Here is a 19324-nt window from a genome sequence, read left to right on the forward strand (position 1 = left end):
AAATGGCCTTCCCCTTTGTCCCACAGTATTGGCATGGAACCCCTCACAAAGGAATCCTGAGAAGGTATTTTACAGCTGGAACATCCAGAGTGCTGGGTTTCCCTGTGAGTTCCAGGCTCCTGTAGAGCCTTTTATCCAAGTACTGGAGAAGCAGAGGCAAGAGGAACCAACCTCAACCATAGCAAGACCCAATCTTAGGGGGAAAAGTGAACATAAAATCCAAGTGGATAGCTGGTAAGAAGGCTCCGTGGTTATAGGCACTCTGTGCAAGTCTGGCAACCTGAGCGCCATCCCTGGAATCAGATAAGAAAGCTGGACACCATGGCACACACCTTTAATCCTAGCACTCAGGAAGTAGATAGATCTCTTAAGTTGGAGGCCGACCTGGTCTATATAGTGAGTTCCAGAACAGGCAAAGCTACATAGTGACACTGTGTCTCAAAACTACAACAAAAAACCCACCTGATTGTACAGCCTGTCACTGAAGCTACTGCAGAGGCTAACACAGGAGGATCACAGATTAGAGGCCTGCTTGGGCCACTTTACATGAGACTGTCTTAAAGATGAAACTCAATGATTGAGACTGCCTGGTAAATTCAAGACTCTGTTTTCAATCTCCACACATATCAAGAAAGCAAATACAAATGACTTCCTTTTTTACTTTTCAATAGAACACTGCCAGAACAGCTAGCTTTCTAAGTTTTCTACCTGAATCCAGAAGTACAGAGGACATCTGTTGACATCGAGAGAGAAGGAAGTGGTACAATATGGGATGGCCGCAAGGCTGGTAAGTGATGATGGAGTGAACTTGACTGTAACAGCCACCAAACTCTATCTCTATGTACGAGGGTCTGCATCTGCCACAGAACACGGCTGTTAACTCCAGCATTGGGCTGAGGCAGAAGGATCACAAATTCAAGACCAGTCTGGGCTGTGCCAAACCCTGCTTCCAAAACCAGACAAAAGTATGTATTACCATAATTGTGAAGAAGTCCTTAGAAAAAAAGCAATAGAACAGACATTAGTCTTTATAAATAAATGGCTAATCTGTGTCAATATTCACACTGCCTAAAATTGACTTTCTGTGAATAAAATCCATACAAATATAGGTTCAAAGGCCTGCCCTGCATGGTGAGTCATCCTGTCATGCTACCATTCAGTAGATAGAGGCAGGAAGACTGGGAGTTCAAGGCCAATTGAGGCTACATAGGACCAAGCCTCAAAAAACAGCACCCCTCCCCACATATTCTCTCTCTCTCTCTCTCTCTCTCTCTCTCTCTCTCTCTCTCTCTCTCTCTCTCTCTCTCTGTCTCTCTCTCTCTCACACACACACACTTGACTCCTGGTCACTGAGAGTACTCTGCCTCCACAGTGAGGAAGGCTTCCATGGCTTCAAGAGCAACACCTTCTGGCTGGCCAAACCTCAGAATAGAACCCCTTGCATTAGTCACTATGACGTTGTTGTCCTCCTGAGATACTATGGTACTTGGATAGGACAAAATAAACCCATTGGAAGTCCGAATAAAAATCTGCTCCTGTCCCTGAGACAATACTTCCTGGCACACATTGGAAATATCAAAAGCCAGGGCTTCCCCCACTGCAGCCGCAGTCTCTGGCGCTCTCTGGTCATGTGTCTCCATCCTAGATAGGAGCTGGCTTATGTCTCCAGCTTCACTTCCAACACTGGGACCCCCATTAGTCGACAGTGATCCACCTGGATCAGGATGAAGTACTGGCTCTGGCACAGTCTTGGAAACACGGGCAGCTGGCAGGATATTCACAGGCAAAATGTTATGGAGTGGAAAGGCTGCAGACTCTGCAAGAAGGACATGGCTGGGACTGGCCTGCAGGCCACTGAGGTGGGGTTGATTTGTCTCCCTGAGGTCTCCTGCCTCTGCATTTTCAGATTCTCTAAGCAACAGAGACTCAGTTCTTCTACCTGATGATGGTGTACCACAAACACTGTTGCTCTTCCAGATGGCTCCAGAATCCTGATCTATACTGTGTTCTGGAATATTCTCTTCAGAAAACACAGACTCCTGGGCTAGGGGCATCCCTCTGGGCTCTGCTGCTTGGGAATAAAGAGCTGCTGACCCACTGACATCCTGACACAGAAGAGTAGGGTCTGCAGAGCCACTCCCGGCTTCAAAGTCATCAGATGCCATCAATGCAAGCCGCTGGCCCACAGGTGGTACATTCCCATCACTAGCAGGAACCATCTCCCGACAGCTTCCTTCAGAGCAAAGAGAGTTCTCAATGGCTGCAGGATCAGAACCTGAATAGTTCAGAAAAACAACAGTCACACACTCATCACCATGATGGGCTGTTTTAAATGGACTTCCTTGAAGAAGCAGTAATGCAGATTCTCTTTGCTACTTAAGCTGGGCAGCAGTTTTTTATTGGTTACTGTATCTATTCACAAAGATAGGTTTAGTATTAGAAACATGTTCCAAGAGACTTTAGCAGGGTAACTTGACTGAATGGACAGTGGACCCTTTCCTGAGGGGAGCCCAAGGTCAAAGTAGGCTTTCAAAACAGATCCACAACCAACTCCCAACCCAACCCCACCCTTGGAAAACCTGGAAGCTTAAACATAACCTTTTCAGATACCCAGCCAAGAGTCCTGGTCTTGAGGCCAAGGACCCTGTCACTCAACCCTAGAATGTAGGACTTATGCAGATACTGAAGGACCATTTGTGGAGAGGAAGTGGATGTGGGATGATCACTTACTTCAAAGTACAAACGAAACTAAGAGAAAACAATGTGTAAGCCAGGGGCTGTGCTCCAAACTGATGCTGGAGGGCCCTGTTTCCACTGAAGATCTGGGGCAGAGCTGCATAGACGTTCTAAAGTGGGCGTGCATGGCCCTGGTAAGTCTTTACAAAGGCATATGAATACAGTCAATGCCATGTGTTCAGAGTCCCTAATGACATGATTTGGTTACAACCAGAACTAAAGCCAGAATGTCTTCCTTTCAAGTGTTAAGTCTCACATGTTCAGTGCAGCAAAGTCGCACAAAGATGCTAAGCCACAGTACATGCGTGCTTGGGACCCAACACTGCCCAACCTCTCAGACAGCCTGAGTCTGCTACCCAGAGACACCTATGAAGTGATGTTTAATAAGAGACTCTAGGAGACCCCGAAGGCCTCATGATTCATGGGGCATGAACATGGAATCAGAGAGTGTTGGGAGGTTGGGATAAACTTAAGACACTGGGGCTAGAGGGGCGGCTCAGTAGTTACAAGCACTGGCTCTTCTTTTAGAGGACCTGGGTTCAATTCCCAGCACCCACATGGCAGCTCACACCTACCTGTAACCCCAGTTCCAGGAGATATGACACTCACACAGACACACATGCAGGCAAAATACTAATGTACATAAAATAAGTATGAATCATTTTTTAAAAGAAAACAACAATTAATAACAAAAACTCAAAGATGCTGGGCGGTGGTGGCGCACGCCTTTAATCCCAGCACTTGGGAGGCAGAGGCAGGCGGATTTCTAAGTTCAAGGCCAGCCTGGTCTACAGAGTGAGTTCCAGGACAGCCAGGGCTACACAGAGAAACCCTGTCTTGGGAAAAAAAAAAAAAAAAAAAAAAAAAAAAAAAAAAAAAAAAAACCCTCAAAAGACCAGAGAGTTATCTCATCAGGTCAAAGGGCACCCAACCCCTAAAAGGGATGGTTCTGGGTGCATTTGTGCCTGCTAGTAGGATCTCTAAACATAGGGCAAACCACAAAATATGTGACTTACCCTTGCTGAAGGCTGGAGCACGTGAGGGCCTAGGCTTCTGCTGGCATCCATTGGCAGAGGGAAGATATTCAAGGACATGTGTGGGTAAAGCCATTGTTCGGGGTTTTTTCACTGTGGCCTACGGAGAAAAAACTCCTTTATCTGAGGCCAAAAGAACAGCCTGCACCTTCCTGAAGAGGCCTAGAGGGGTGAGCTGTGAACTGACAAGGCCAAGTCATGAATCCAACATCTACACAGTTAACGCCACTTACCAGCACACCCAGCTCCCTCTCCCTCTTCCGTCCACTGCCTTCCTCCAACTTCCCCTCCATCTCCTGGCTAGAGCACTTAGGTGTCTCTTTCTTCCTCAGGAATTCTGTGATTCCTAATGACCTGGCAACCTGAAGGGAAACAGTAAAACTAAGCTTTGCCTAAAGCAGAGAGAGTGTGCCAAGTGTGTCAATTCCTACGTGTATGACTGAAGACAGACGCACTGCTTTGTACAATGAGGCAGGGCTTAACAGGAGGAAGAAGAGAGCTCCAGAGTCATGGGCCAGCTACGGTGGAGGCCGCAATGACCGAAGCCAGCCAGTCTGCGGGGCAGGAGTGGAGCTGAGCCTGCCCCTCAATGCCTCCACTGCTTCTAATGCCAGCTCAGCCAAGTCCCTTCCTGCCATCTGTTCCTCATCTTTCTTTTTCAATTCTTTCTGGTCTTTTTAGAAACATATCTTGCCCAGGCTAAAAGCAGTCTCCCTTCTTGTGCTCCCTCATCTGCTTCCTGAGCTGCAGCTGCCTGACACAGCGTTTGTGATGCCCAGAAGGCTGTGAGAGCCAGAAAGCACCACTTTCCAGGGTTAAGGGACCCAGGGCTAAGAGACCCAGGGCGGGCACAGGGCATTCAGGGTTGGTGAGGGCCTGGTGTGCACACAATGGTGCCAGAGCTGAGGACCAATAGAAGCCAAACCACATTAACACCAAACTTATGCTTGAAAAGAGCTCAGCATAGCCACAAGCATCTGAGTGATGAACTCAGAAGCATGTCAGAACAACCACAATATGACCCCTGGCCTCGTGCAACATACAGAAGTCTGGCCGATGGCAAGGGGGTTGGTAGCTAAGTGAACTGGCTACTCTGCCAGAGGCCCTGGGTTCTGTTCATAGCACCCACGTGGTGGTGGCTCACACCCACCTAATTCTAGTCTTAAGGGACCCAACATCCTCTTCTGGGACCAGGTACAAACCTATAGCACAGACATTCATGTAGGCAAGACACTGAAACACATAAAATAAGTAAAATAAAACAAAATCTAATAAAATTTTTTTAAAAAGAAAAGAGAATTAACCCTGAACATCAGCATTCAGAAGACTGTGCTGTTCTGGGGTGAGCCCCGTGTGCAGGGGACGGTGGTGCTCACAATTGTCTTTGGGCTATTCCACTTTTCCATTTCTGAAACAAGGGTTACCACCCTTCTATAAATGAAACATAACCTTTCCTTGGCAGGACAAAGCTACAGTGGCTAAACTAAAGGTGTCTCACCAGCACCCCTGCTCACTCACTGCTTCCTCTGACTAAGAGCAAAATGCTTGGCCCCTTGTGACATCACCTCGTCATTGTTTATCTCCAGGGGCTCCTGAGCGCGCGCACCAGCGCTGCTGAGGTAATCCTGACACATTCTCTTCACCACATCATACAACTCTTCAAACTCCTTGTACACAGCAGGAAAGAAAGGCTTCGCCCTGGGACTTTTCTCAACCTTAGTGACAGGAAGGATAGGCAGAGTTTAAATTCAAGGCAATGACACAGAAAACAGAAAACAAATTTGAAAGACAGAGCGAGCCAAGGTCCTCGACCCCTAGAACTGGTCAATGGCCACCGTTGTCTTAGCTTCCTATTGGTGCCTATGTGTGCCATACCATGCCCAACTCTGAGAGGGCAGTCAGGGGCAGGGGGATCAGAAAAAAAGCCTTAGGGTGAAGGCCACAAACCCTGGGACTAGCATGACCCCACAGGGGAAAAAAAAGTTGGCAAAAAAGGCACCTTCAGCACTTCAGGGGCGTGTCTCCACCTCCTAAGGGGCAGAGCTCCACAGAGGGGCTCAAGGTGCCACAGCTCTCTTCAGCTCTGTCCTAGTGAAGAAAAGGAAATGGTTCTGGATGGCCTGGTGCATTCTAAAGGAAAAAGGAAGACCAGCTTGCAATATACTCAAGCTAACCCTCTCTCTGCAGACATGCTGAGGAGACTCACCTTCACCAGAAGAAGTTCATACAGGGTCACTGCCTGAGCCAGCTGAGGTAGCACCAGTTCCACCAGCTCCTCCCGGCCACACTGCTTGAGCGCCTGCCAAAAGAAGAGCGTTGGCCACCTTTAACTGGAGACAGGCAACAAGCTGGTGTGACTCAGAACATAAAAGGCAGAAAGATTCCCAGCAGCCAGCTGTACATAGCTTCACACTACTGTCCAACAATAAAGCATCATGGTCAATTCTAGGTTCAAACACCGGTGCCACATGACACAGCATCTAGGTGCTGCATGTGACTGCCAGGCGCTTAGATGCAGAGGAGCCACAGAGCTGCAGATAGCACCCAGGGATGGCATGTAGGAGGGTGGAAAGCAGCCCAGGCTAGGCTGGGAGAAGCCCAGAAGCGTGGATATCCACCCTACGGTGACATAAGGAAGGAGGTTAGTTCTGTTAGAGGTGAGGAGCTGCTATCCTGCCGAGGTCCTAGGCTCAGGTGGGCCTCTGGCCTCAGTCCTGTAGGAATCATCAGAACGCATCAGAGTGCCTGGGTCTGGAGGGAGGCTTTAGGCAAGTGGCAGTATAATGAGCAGAGGGTATGGGCCTCGGCATACAAGAGGCAACGCCAGAAAGCAGACACAGAGAAGGTGAGGACTCACAAGGGAGGTGCAGCAGAAGGGCAGGGAGGGCCCATCAGGTCCCAGATGGGGAGGTGGATGGACTGGGGGATGAGGCAGGCAGGCGGAAGAGCCAGAGCTGCGGTTGGTCGGAGCTTAACCTCTAATCTCAGCACCTCGACGACTTGAGGAAGAAAGACCACGACAGACAGGGCCACCCTAAGCTACAGAGTGAACAATGTCTCAAAAACTAAATAAAAACAAGAAAGAGGGAGGGAGGGGAGAGGCGGGGAAGAAAGAAGACAAGGACCTGGGCTTCCATCCTATGCACCTAGTGGCCTACATATCACAGGACCAGACAGGAGACCACTCGTGCCCTCCTCACCACATGGAAGATGGACGTAGTCCACAGACTGCCCAGGGAAAGTAGTCTTTTTTTTTTTTTTTTTTTTTTTTTTTTTTTAGGGAATTGATTTGGGGTGGGTTTTGTTGTTGTTGTTGTTATTGGAGACAGAATCTCACTATTTGCCCTGGCTGACTTTGAATACCCAGAGATCTACCTGCCTTTGCCTCCCAAGTACTGAGATTAAGGGAGTGTGCTACCATACCCAGCCACTGCTGAGTGTTCAGAGAGACGTGAGGCTCCAGAGAGGTCTAACCAAGACACTATGGGAATCTGCAGAGGAAGCAAGGCAGGAAGAGGAACCTACAACCGCCTTGGAAACGCCGTATGTGTGAGGTGCAGGGAAGCCATGCAGCCTAGGCTTAGAGAAGAATCAGAGAATATTAGAGAATAATGCCAAGACCTAGGGGACCAAAGAAGCTAAAGAAAAGCCTTATTGGCAGGATGGCTCAGCGGTGCAAGCCTGGTACATGAGTTCCATCTCCAGAAGCCAGGTGAAGAAGGAAAGCCAAGGCTACAACCCTGACCTCCGCATACCCACCGTAACATGTAAACGAGTGAGGTGCAGGGTCATGGGCATGCCCGCGCACACGCACATGCACACACACTAAACAAGTAAGTTTTGGTTATTTTTTTGTTTGTTTGTTTGTTTGTTTTGGTTTTTCGAGATAGGGTTTCTCTGTGTAGCCCTGGCTGTCCTGGAACTCACTCTGTAGACCAGGCTGGCCTCGCCTGCCTTTGCCTCCCAAGTGCTGGGATTAAAGGCGTGCGCCACCACCGCCCGGCTAAACAAGTAAGTTTTACTTCAACTTTTAAGAGCTCATAGGGAAGGCCGACCTGTGGTTTCAGCTCTGTGGAAGCATAGGAGGGCCAGTTGATAAGAAGTCACCTTGCCAAGACTTAACTCTGGACAAGCTTTCGATAGAATCCATCTCCTTATTGTTAACTCAGTGAGAACATCCACCTGGCAGTTTTGTCAACCAACAGGTTTGGTCATCACTCCTCATCCTACTTCCTGCCAGAGTGGCAGCTGTGTCTAGTTTGTGCACGCTTCCCCTCAATAGCCAGAGCTGGGCCTGCCCTGTTATCAGCACACAGTTCATGTTTAAATAAGTGTCATCTTCTGGGGCATTCTCCTAAGGGAGTCAAAGTGGTCCTGCTCACAGCTGCCGCTCAACTGTAGGACACTGAGGTGTTGTCAAGACGACAGAGTCACTGCAGCCATTATACAAAGCCTGGGACAGCCTCCCGACTCTGACACCATAAAACATGGATTTAAGCTCTGGCCCTGCCTCCTGCCCAAAGCCACCCTGACTGACTTGATCTCCCTGAGTTTCAGCTGCTCATCTGCTCAGGCTGAAGGCCACTGTGGCTGATACTGAGGAGGCTGAGGGAGAAGATGCAATGCTGATGAAGTTCTTCAGATGGCACGAATGGGGCTGAGCTGCCTCCCATTTGCACACTCTGCAGATGGTGCTGATTCTACTGCAACTGCTAATTCCAAAGGGTCTACCTCGAGTCTCAACAGCCAACCATCCAAGGCTGCCATGACACAGGGGACGGGAGCAAAGCTAGCCCTCCTGAGTTTAAACTTGCTGTCACAACTTGTAATACCACATTGTGCCTGAGACATGTTTTAGAAAAACCACTTTCTAGAAACTCAAATCTTAACCACTAAGTCATCTCTCCAGCCCCATGGCCTAGAACTCCCCACCCTCCTGCTCTGCCTCCAGAGAGCTGTAATTTCTGGTGTGCACCACTACCTCACACTGGGATGTTGGTGGTTTAAGCTCAGAAACCAGACAGTGCCCGGAATGGTGGCCCAGACCTGAAATATCAGCTCTCAGGACACTGAAGCCAGTCCACTGTGAGATCAAGGCTAGCAGAGCTACACATGCGACCCTGCCTCAAAACAAACAAAAAGGAAGAAGGGAGGGAGGGAACAGTTAGATGCTGCACCAGACAAGCACACTGAGCACACTGAGTCAGACCAAGTTACCTCCCGGAGCTGGGCTCCCCTGGACACGCCCAACCCTGAAGGAACAGCAGGGCTGCTGTCTGGCTGGACTGTTCTGCTCTCCCGGAGGCTGGCTGTGCTCAAGTCTGCCTGGCTTTCCCAATCTCCATTTTTAGGTTCTAGGTATTTCTCTGGTCTCAGAAGAGCTGAGGGACTTCTATTTTGTGGTTCAGGTACCAGTGTTTCTTCAACTTCGACAGGCTGACCGTTCTAGATAGCGTGGCACACCCAGCAATAAAACAAAATAAAAAATCATGCATCACATGCCATCATGATCATCTCAAGGCAGAGAAATGTCAAGTCAATGCACAGGGCTTTCTGCATTCTCTGTCTTTAGCAAACGCCCTTTAGCTACCTTCACACATTTTACTCTCCCACCCAGGACTCTTAAGAGCATCAAATGCTTATCAGCCATTCAGGAAGGCTGGGCTGACAAACAGAGACCCTGGGATGTCACTATAACAGAAAAAGGAACTTCTCTGATATTAATTATCATCTTAGAACTTAGCCTGGGGCTGGGCTGAAGCTCAGCCACAGAACTTGTGCTTAGTGTGAGTCAGACCTCCGACACCCAACAATAACACTCTCCATTTCATGTCTAACTTAGAACTTAAGCACAACTTTGAATATGTTGTTATTAGTTATATTTCAAGAACCATAAGATCATCCTTTTTTGGATTCACTTTTTAGTTATATGCATGTGCACATCTGTGTGGGAGATGTGTGTGTGAGAGTGCAAATGTCTGCAGAGAACCTGAAGCTGGACTTACAGGTGGTTGTTAGCTACGTCACACAGGTGCGGGTAACCAACCTCAGGTCCTCTGCAGAAGCAATGTGTGCCCTTAGCCAGGGAGTCATCTCTCCAGCCTCAAATCCATCCTTTGAAAGCATATCATTCAGTGAATCTGAGTAATTAACAGAATGTTCTCAGTACAGGAGAAACGTGTACCTCAACGCCTCCCGCCTCTTTACCCTCCTCACTCCCAGTACTCGTCCCCAGGTAGGTGGGCCTAACCGAGGTCCATCTCCAAGGCTTCCAGAGGCTTGCTGGAAGAGACCAAGTGATAGTCTAGCCATTTCCTCATCGCCAATGCCCTCTGACAACACCTCTAGGATGGCTGTAGGGTCAAAGAGTTGACCTAAGGACAGCACAGGCTGTGACAACCAACACCAAGTACTATGGGTCCCTTACATCTTTTTTGTTTGTCCTGTTTTTGTTCTGAGGTGGGTAGAAAAGTATTGCCCAGGCTAGTTCCTATTCCTGTCCTCAACTGATCCTCCTGCTTCTGCCTCCTGAGTAACCAGGACTATTGGCATCCTACACCCAGCTGTCCTAACTCTTGAGATTCTCCCACCAAATCTTCACTGCAAGAGTTTTAGGAGACACACTGGGTGTGTCTGAGGGCTGAAGTACCATGAGATCCCTTAGTAAGAAATAGGAGATCACAGCTGAGGGTGTTCCTGCCCACTCTAGCAAGACAAAGACAATTAATAGAGCCTACAGCTATTCCCAAGGTCAGGCACCTAGACCGATGGCCCAAGAGCTGTCAGCTGTTTCTACTACTGAAGAGGTGGCCAGGACTCGGGAGCCTGCTTGTCCTGTTTGTCTAGGACAGTCTGAGTGTACCTGTTGACTGTGAATTAGCATAGTCCTTATACTATCAATGCTCAGGTTGGTGACACCCACAGGCTGGAGGGTGAAAGGAGAAAGCCTAAATATTCTCAGTTGAAACAGACCCCATGACAGAAGACTAACAATCACGCAGTTCCTATGTGCATGGGCAATCCCAGAGAAAGAGGAGGTCAGAGAGGTGGTTCCCAATTTCAGACTCCAGAGTATCTTCCAGGAAGGACAGCCATTCCTAGAGAACTGGCAGGACCGAGGAAAGAAGCTTGTAAACACCTCAGGCAGTATCAAGAGTGGAATCCATGGAGCTGGAGGGATGGCTCAGGAGTCAAGACTGCTTCTGCTCCTCCACAGGCCAGGTTCTAGTCCCAGCTCCCACATGGTGGCTCACAACCTATCTATAATTCCCGTTCCAGGGATCCAATGCCTCTTCTAGTATCAAAAGGCAAAACACATGTACATAGTACACAGAAATACATGCAAGCAAAACACCCAACATAACACAAAATTAATTAAAAAGAGGAAGGAAGGAAGCCAGGGTACCACTTAGAACTGAATAATTCTTGTTGTTTGTTTTTTGAAACAGGGTTTCTCTGTGTAGCCCTGGCTGTCCTTGAACTCACTCTGTAGACCAGGCTGGCCTTGAATTTAGAAATCCACCTGTCTCTGCCTCCCAAGCGCTAGGATTAAAGGCGTGTGCCACCACTGCCCACTAGAACTGAATAGTTCTTAAGCCCCCTAAATAACACTTTGGGCTTCCTTTCCTTTTCCTAAAGCTCTCCTGTCCCCACTGTGTAGCTGTCCCTGAGGCTGCCTCATCTCAACCAGCATGGCTTTGCTTCTCTTCTCCACTCTCTAGCTCCCTCATGGGAGGCTGTGGGCATTAGTCTCTCAGCCCTAGGCTTTTCCTTTAACTCCAGTAGACTGTCCTCAAGCCTTGTTTGTATCAGTTCTTAAAGTCTTTTATTAATGAAACTAAGAATCTGAAGAGTGGACTCCAATTTCCCAGATATTGTATGATGGCTCTGCTGGGACTCCACAAGATTCCACAAATACTTCTTTCTTTTAATTTTTTAATTGGCAGAGAAAATGAACCCATGCCCACCCACATCCCTAGATAGTATCAATAGGACTTGTCTCAAAAAATAAAACCAGGTCAGGCCTAGTGGCATATGCCTTTAATCCTAGCACCCCAAAGGTCAAAGAGATCAGACAGATCTCTGTGGGCTCTGGGCCAGCCTGGTCTACATAGTGAGTTAGTTCCAGGCCAGCCAGGTCTACATAATGAGACCCTGACTCAGATACAAAAACAATAACAACAAAAAAAAAAAAAAAAAAAAAGAGCAGAGGGACAAATAACTGGCAGCTTCTGATTGGTTGTTACAATGGACACCTCTGCTTCAGGTCCTCCAGGCTGACAAGCCATCTACAGCTGTCTTCAGGGGTTAGCCTCTATTCTCCATGGCAGAGAAAAGGCAGGATGCTTTTGTTATCATAAACCTATGTCCTACTTTTAGGCAAATAGCAGGAGATCAGAGAAACCCAACACTGCTCCATCCTGATCTAAATAATCCTTCATATTTAGGGGAGCCAGCTTCTCTCCAACACCACCCTGACCCTGGTACAACTGGAGAAACAGAGCAGCTTTTCAAAAGTTGAAGCTTTCCAGGGCTGGAGAGATGGCCCAGTGATTAAGAGCATACGTGGCCACAAGACCTGGGTTTGGTTCCTAAGACCCATATCAGGTGGCACGTGAACACACACATTATATATATATATATATATATATATATATATATATATATATATATATATATATATATTGAGGTTAGAGTTTTTCATGAACTTCTATGAAAGGTACAGAAACTGGCATCCTGGTCTACACACAGTACACATTTTGAATCAGAAGACTTTAGCCTGAGACCTAGAAGCACTGCACCCTGGCCTTGACCAGTCACCCTCCAAGTCTCACTGTAGTACTTCAGGTAGGAATGATCATTAAGAAAATGTACAGGGCCAGGCGCAGTGCACACACCTTTAATCCCGGCACTCAGGAGGCAGAGGCAGGCAGATTTCTGTGAGTTTGAAGGCAGCCTGGTCTACACGTTAAATTCAAGGACAACCAGGGCTATGTAGAGAGACCCTGTCTCAAACAAACAAACAAAACACAAAATAATAAATAAATACATAAATAAGGAAAAGAAAAGGCACAGGGCTAGGGAACGGCCTGGTGGCAGAGCACCTGCCTAGAAGCACAAGTCCTTGAGAGCTGTCCTTGTCACTCAGAGTAACTGGAGGAGGAGGGAGACCGATGCCCTTGGCACAGGGAGTGCCTGATGCCAGACTACAATAAACAGTAGCTTACTGTTGACACCACTGCTAAAAGCAAGATGATGGTTTTAGTCCGATCACAAGGCTGATCCCCGGCTCTACCTCCAGGCCTCAATATAGAGCTCCTGGGCCCAGGTGACCTCTGTCCAGACACCAAGGTACTAATTTTAAACAGTTACCAGCTTCACTCCACCTTAGAAGCCCCTGATCTACTGCAGGTAAGGAAGGGACCATAGTAGGCAGACAGTTCTTCCCACTGTGGATTATGTCCCAAATCTGACCTTTCCCACACTCCTCTGCCACATGAGTACCAGTCAAGGGTACTCAATAGTCACAGAGACCAGCTCTAGACAGCTGTGGCCATGTCCCACCAATTGTGCTTACCCAGGAGGCCATGGGCAAAAGACACACGCCTCCCGCCTGTTCGGCATCAGTGTGACAACTGTGGGTCTGGGGCCCTCACTGTGATGATTTGTGTCCTGACCCCCCATCTGACACTGTAAGATGTAACTGAAGGCCGGGCAGCGGTGGCGCACGTCTTTAATCCCAGCACTCGGGAGGCAGAGGCAGGCGGGTTTCTGAGTTTGAGGCCAGCCTGGTCTACAGAGTGAGTTCCAGGACAGCCAGGGCTACACAGAGAAACCCTGTCTCAAGGGAAAAAAAAAAAAGATGTAACTGAAGGAGGATGGGGAAGGGAGCAGAGATAACGGTCCTGTCACCAGACAGAAGTGTTACCTGTAGGGTAGGCCAAGCTGACTCTGCTTCTTCCACACTGAGAGTAGCTGGTGTGGATGGTTTCGGGGAAGCCAGGCCTCTGGTCTTTGAGTCCGAGAAGCCCAGGGTCAGGCTCCCATTAGCTTTCTCCGACAGCAGTATCTCAGGCTGCAGCTGGCTGTGGCCTGGGTTGAGTTTACAGTGCCTCACCAGCCCCCCTTTTCCTATGTATGACTTTTCACAGGTCTGACACTTAAAGGCCTTGGGCTTCAGGGCAGAGACCTCAAAGTCAAAGAAAGCCGGCTTCTCCCTCGGCTCTTCCTCCTCCTCCACACTCAGCTCTGAATAGTCATCAGAATCTGACAGATGCCCTTCTGCTAAGTCCTCAGTTTTGATGAATTTGTAGTCTCTGGCTTTATACCTGGGGGGCCGGGATACCCGTCCAGACCGAGTTCTCACACTTAACGACTTCTTCGACTTCTCAGTACGTGCTGTGTGCACGCTGGAAACCAACAGTTGTGCTGAGCCAGATGATCCAGGGCTCAGAGTGATACCATGTCCGTTCACAGTTTCCCGAGTCTTGACTCTCTTCAAAGGGACTGGATGAAGGTCTAGCAGCATCTTTTGTACAAACATCTGAGGAGCAGGAGGCTGACGAGAGCCTCTAAGGACATGTAGCTGTGACTCAGTCCTCCCCAGGGCCTGCACCCTGAGCAGCTGAGGACTGGAGACACACAAATCCATGCTGGAGCGTCTTCCAAGTAGCTGACTTTGTTTTACTGTTTTGGGTTGGATGGTGGCCATAGGGGGCATTGTTCTTTCCTTAAGTCTTGTGTCACCAGATACCTTGATACAAATGGCTTCAAGTTCCTTAAACACACACACATACACACATACACACACACACAAAAAAAAAAAAAAAAAAAAAAAAAAAACAGAAGAAGCATTATAATTCACAAACATCTATGCTGCCTTCCCCCCAAACACACAACATTCTGAGCCACATGAAGTAGGTACTGAGAACCAAACTTGGATCCTCTGAAAGAGCAATACTCTTAACCACTGAGCCACCGCTATGGACCCGTGTGTGAGTGAGTGAGTGAGTGAGTGAGTGTGTGTGTGTGTGTGTGTGTGTGTGTGTGTGAGAGAGAGAGAGAGAGAGAGAGAGAGAGAGAGAGAGAGAGGGAGAACAAACACGCTAGCATGGGCGCTTGGAACAGAACTAGGTCCTCAGGAAGAACATACAACATTCTTAACTAAGCCATCTCTCCAGCCTTCTGGCTTTCTACATGATGCACAGACATACAAGCATGCAAAACACCCAAACACATTTAAAAAGATTGTTTAAGAAGAAAAAATATTACAGCCAGGTATGGTGATACACATCTTTAATCCCAGAATTCTGGAAGCAGAGGCAAGTACAGACAGATCTCTGCAAATTCCAGGTCAGCTAGGGGTATGTAGTAAAAGCTTGTCTCAAAAAATAAAAAACAGTATCATCACAATCTGGGATTGGTGACACGTACTCGTCACCTCTGCATTTAGGACAGTGCAAGAGAATTGCTACAAGTCACAGGTCGGCCTGTGCTATCATTTATCTACCTCAATGTCAATCATCATCTGAGCCAATCAACCGTCAGGTAAGTTAGGTCATCTCTGCAGCCTGACTCATTCTCAAGACTGTTCTGCTGCATGTAACTCCAATGGGATCATTTTCTCTGAAACTGAGTTAGTTCACCGTTCTCCTACTTCTGACCCTCTGTTCTCAGCATTTGCTCAGAACATCACTGGTGTGTACTTACATACACATGTGAGTTTCTCCAGGAACACACACCTAGAAATTTGCACTTGTAATGGTTTTCTTTTAATCTAACAAAAACTTAACTGTGTATGTTCTTTGACCCAGTAGTTCACTTTCTGGACTCTATTTTTTTTTTTTAAATAATCTGTACAAAAAGATATGTGTCCTACATTTGACACAGCACTGTCTGTAACAGCCAGACACCTTCCGAAGGGCTCCCTTCAGTAGCATCCCACAAATGTTTACTACGCACTGTCTATGCGAGACAGCCATGTGCATCAGGAATGAGCTGTCTGGGAAGAGGTTGGGGACAGCAGGAGAGAAGAGGCCCTGTACTTACAGAACAGAGATGACTAGCATTTCTTCAGAGAGAGGCGGGGGGCTGTTACCATCAGGCACAGGTTTGTGCCCTCAATACAGATTAATACCCCGGCTGGTCATCCCCTGGTGTATGTGTTTGGGGTCAGGGAAGGCAGCAGTCCTGTGCACTGAGGAATACTGGCTTCACCCACCAGATACCAGTAGCACCCCCAAGTTGTAACAAAGTCTGTTTCTCTAGGGGTGTAGCTCCACTGATTTGAGACCACCAGCAAACCCTCTGTAGAGCCAATCCTCTACCAGTGAGAGGTTAATAACAGTCACACAGGAAAGTCACTACAGTCAAGCTGGAACACACCTTGTCTGCACTCCTGGTACACTATTACAGACGGCAGCCTCTCTTTGAAATTATGGAATATGAAGAAGTGTATAGATTAGGTGTCCTGTGAGCCCCTAATTCCTGGGCTACGTGTGACTCAATGACAGCTAGTTTTACTGTGCACATCCTCAAGAACCATTATTTTTTAACTTTACTATAAGTCACCCAGAATATCTAAGATCTTGGAATATACCAGATATCATATGAATGAACACACACACACCTTGCTTCAGGAAAACTGGTCTGATTATTGATCTTATGTCCTGACTGGCTTATAGTGTGAGTATACTACTTGATACTTTGTTTTGTGTTTATTTCATTCAGCAGAAGTTCCTAAGTCCCTCTGACACCCATTTATAAACATCTGCCGATCTGTAGGATTGCCTCTCCTGGGACAGGAACCTCCCAGACTTCAAAAGTTTCACTGATGATTCTGAAAGGAGACAAGAGTCCCCAGAGACAGGTCAGGCAGATAACACTGCCACGGTGACACAATAGAGGCCTTAGAGAATGTTCCAGAAGAGACTTCCTCAGGGATCTTGAAGGTCACAATGAATTTGGCTATGCATTACGGGGCACTTCTGTCTAAGGGAAAACAAGAGGCTTCTGGGAAGCATAGGAATGTGCACAGCTGTTGGTGCAATCGAAGTGTGTCTATAACTTAGGAACGGTGAAGATGGATCAGAGGCCCACACTACCCCGGAATGTGGTCACTGGCTTGTACTTCTGGTCTGCTGTCCCCACAGGCAGCCGGAGCTTGCTGTCCTGGTTGTATCAATGAACCCCAACTGTACCCTGGAATGTTGCTTCTCCTCTCCTGCGTTTCCAGCTGGAACCCAGCCCGGCAAATCTAGCTCAGACACTAGCTTTCCAGCATCAGCTCTGTGCTCCCAGAGACTGAAACTATTTCCTTTTTCTGAATGTATTCAGTTGGTTACATCTCTAGGTTTTTGGCCTTGATTAGCTATCATCTGGGTCTTGTGTCACTTCCTCCTAGTTCTCAGACTCCTTAGGGGCAAAGTCCCTATCTGCAGACCAGGGCACAAAGGTCCATTATTTCAAGTCTGGCTTTCACCACCCCCATCACACCAGCTGCCAACCACAATCCTATCAAGCTAACTCTGATTAAGCTTGCTTTCTTTCATTTGATGGAAATTATATCATTGCCTCTTTCCAAAGCTGTCATATCAAATTCAAGGTTGTGGCCATATTTAGCAATGTCAGACACTGAACCTCTCTTGAGTGGTTTCCCCGAGGCCAGAGATGTGGTTTGGGTGATAGAGAGTTAAACCACAGAGGAACCACCGAGTTCAGCCCCCAGCACTGTATAAACCTCTAGAGGTGGGGAAGGAAGGATTAGAGGTTTAAAGTCATGTTCACCTGTGCAGCCTGTTTGAAGCCACACTGGGAAGGCCTAATCTCAGAAAGGAAACAAACACCCACCCCACCCCACCCCACCCCCCCAAAAAAAAACACTGTCACGAGGCTGTGCCACTCAGGCCATGTGACAAAAGTAGAGGCACTCCAAGCAAGAGCTGTCACTTCATGGAGGCTGCACCAACAGTGTGTCATGCCTGATTCAGACCTGCTGTCCAGAGCAGCAGCCCACCAGTGAGGAACCTTAGTGAACCATCCTTCCTGCAGACAGGGAAACCAACGCCCAAAGTGGGTCAGTCACCACCGAGGGTCACTCTTCTAGAAAGTGCTGCTGGGAAGATTCATACTGACTTACAAAACTAGCAACACAGGCCTCCAGTCTTGTTAGTTTTTAAAATTTAGTGTGTGTAGGTCAGTAGAATTCTACTCTCTGCCCTGTTTTAGAATCTGGTGGAAGCAGCTGTCTTCCCTTTGGCAATTCTGAGGTGAGGTGTGTTTTGTCCTTTCCAAAGCCAACAGGGTCTTTTTACTCCAGTGTCAGGAGCTACTTGGACCCTCCCAGGAGGGGAAGCCAGATTTTAGTGGCTACTCTCCAAACAGCCAAAAATCTTCTGTGTGAGCAGGGGAGTAAACCCGCCGGGAGGACGTTCTGCAGTACCGTGTGTGTGTCCGTTTGCTACTGTATTGGACACTGAAGTTTGCCAAAGTCTACAGCAAAGTTCTAAAGGAAGGGCTCAACTCCCGCCCAGTTCTGTGTTAGTGGCTGCTGCGTGCCGGCATGGCTCGGCTCGTTATGGTGTTTCCTCTTAATTTACTCAGCTCTGGATTCCAGTGTCAGGGCTCCAGAACCGCCCAGGGGGAAGTTCACCCTTGTCACCCCCAAAACGTGACTTATGTTATCCGCTGGGCGTTGAAAGATACGCTTGGCCTTAGCGTAGAACCTGGCATACTGCTAGTGCTCCGTAAATACTGAAGGGAAGACAAGGAGCTGTAGGGAGGGCCGGGCGCGGGGCAGGGCTGTGAGCGCAGAGGAGGATGTCCCGGGGAGAGCCGGGCGCGGGGAGGGGACGTCACTGCGCGGCTTCCAGGGAGCCGGGCGCGGACGACCTAGGCTCCGAACGCCGGTCTCACCGGCCAGCTCCGGCCTCTCCATCCCGCGCGGCGCCTCACCTGGGGTGTCAGCAGGCGCGGGGCCGCGGCGCCCGGTCCCCGCTGCTGGGCGGCCTGCTGGGCCCCGTCCCGGAGCCGGGGCGCCGCGTCCGGCAGCACGCTGGGCGGTGGCTGCGCCCGAGTCACCTGCTCCAGGACACGCCGCAGCTGCTCGGGGTCCAGCGGAGCCAAGCGCACGGCGCCGTGGCTCCGGCCGGGAAGAGTCGAGCCACTACCGCCGACATCCCCGGGCACCGGTTCCGCGCCCGCCATGGCCGCCTAAGGGGGACTCGAACCCGTGTCGCCTGTAGCGGCGGGGCGGAAGTGCGTCACCGGTAAAGGGCGGGACCTACGAGTGCTCGGCAAGCCAAAACATTTCAGGCCCTGAAGTGGGTCTTATACTTAATTGCCGCCACCTGGCGGACGCCGCCGCCGCCTCGTCTCCCTTAATGTTTTGATCCCCAGGTGTCACTTGCTCCATGCTGATGTTCCGGATCCTCAGTGGAGGTCTTCGGGGTTCCCGAGACCCGGGCTTAACACTAATCTCTAATCCGAAAGTTCAAAATCTTCCTAACCCAACTCGAGAAATTTGGGGTTACAGTCACAGACCACTACTTCTAGTT

General features: G+C 48.8%; 1 protein-coding gene across 8 annotated transcripts; it reads right to left on the reverse strand.

The window, feature by feature from the left end:
- Positions 1-639: 639 nt before the first annotated feature.
- Znf839 (zinc finger protein 839) lies at positions 640-19291 on the reverse strand. Of its 8 annotated transcripts, XM_076921119.1 has the most exons (8): positions 18723-19287; positions 13699-14547; positions 8988-9215; positions 5977-6069; positions 5336-5485; positions 4004-4132; positions 3753-3870; positions 640-2275 (listed from the first exon to the last, which is right to left on the reverse strand). In XM_076921119.1, the coding sequence occupies exons 1-8, from the start codon at positions 18972-18974 to the stop codon at positions 1347-1349; spliced, it is 2748 nt and encodes a 915-aa protein (XP_076777234.1). In that variant the 5' UTR covers positions 18975-19287; the 3' UTR covers positions 640-1346. The 8 variants fall into 8 exon arrangements, with proteins under 8 accessions (XP_076777234.1, XP_076777235.1, XP_076777237.1 ...); XM_076921120.1 differs by lacking the exon at positions 4004-4132 and having other exon boundaries at positions 18723-19290; XM_076921122.1 differs by lacking the exon at positions 8988-9215 and having other exon boundaries at positions 18723-19289.
- Positions 19292-19324: the final 33 nt, after the last annotated feature.

The sequence above is a fragment of the Arvicanthis niloticus genome, chromosome 23 (assembly GCF_011762505.2).
Source record: "Arvicanthis niloticus isolate mArvNil1 chromosome 23, mArvNil1.pat.X, whole genome shotgun sequence".
Taxonomy (NCBI): domain Eukaryota; kingdom Metazoa; phylum Chordata; class Mammalia; order Rodentia; family Muridae; genus Arvicanthis; species Arvicanthis niloticus.

Coding starts and splice junctions, on each gene's coding strand:
- Znf839 (XM_076921119.1), bottom strand. CDS start 18,974: ATGGCGGGCGCGGAACCGGTGCCCGGGGATGTCGGCGGTAGTGGCTCG. Junction 14,548..18,722: donor CGCGCCTGCTGACACCCCAG/GTGAGGCGCCGC, acceptor TGTGTGTTTAAG/GAACTTGAAGCCATTTGTAT. Junction 4,133..5,335: donor TGGAGATAAACAATGACGAG/GTGATGTCACAA, acceptor GTTTCCCTTCAG/GTTGCCAGGTCATTAGGAAT.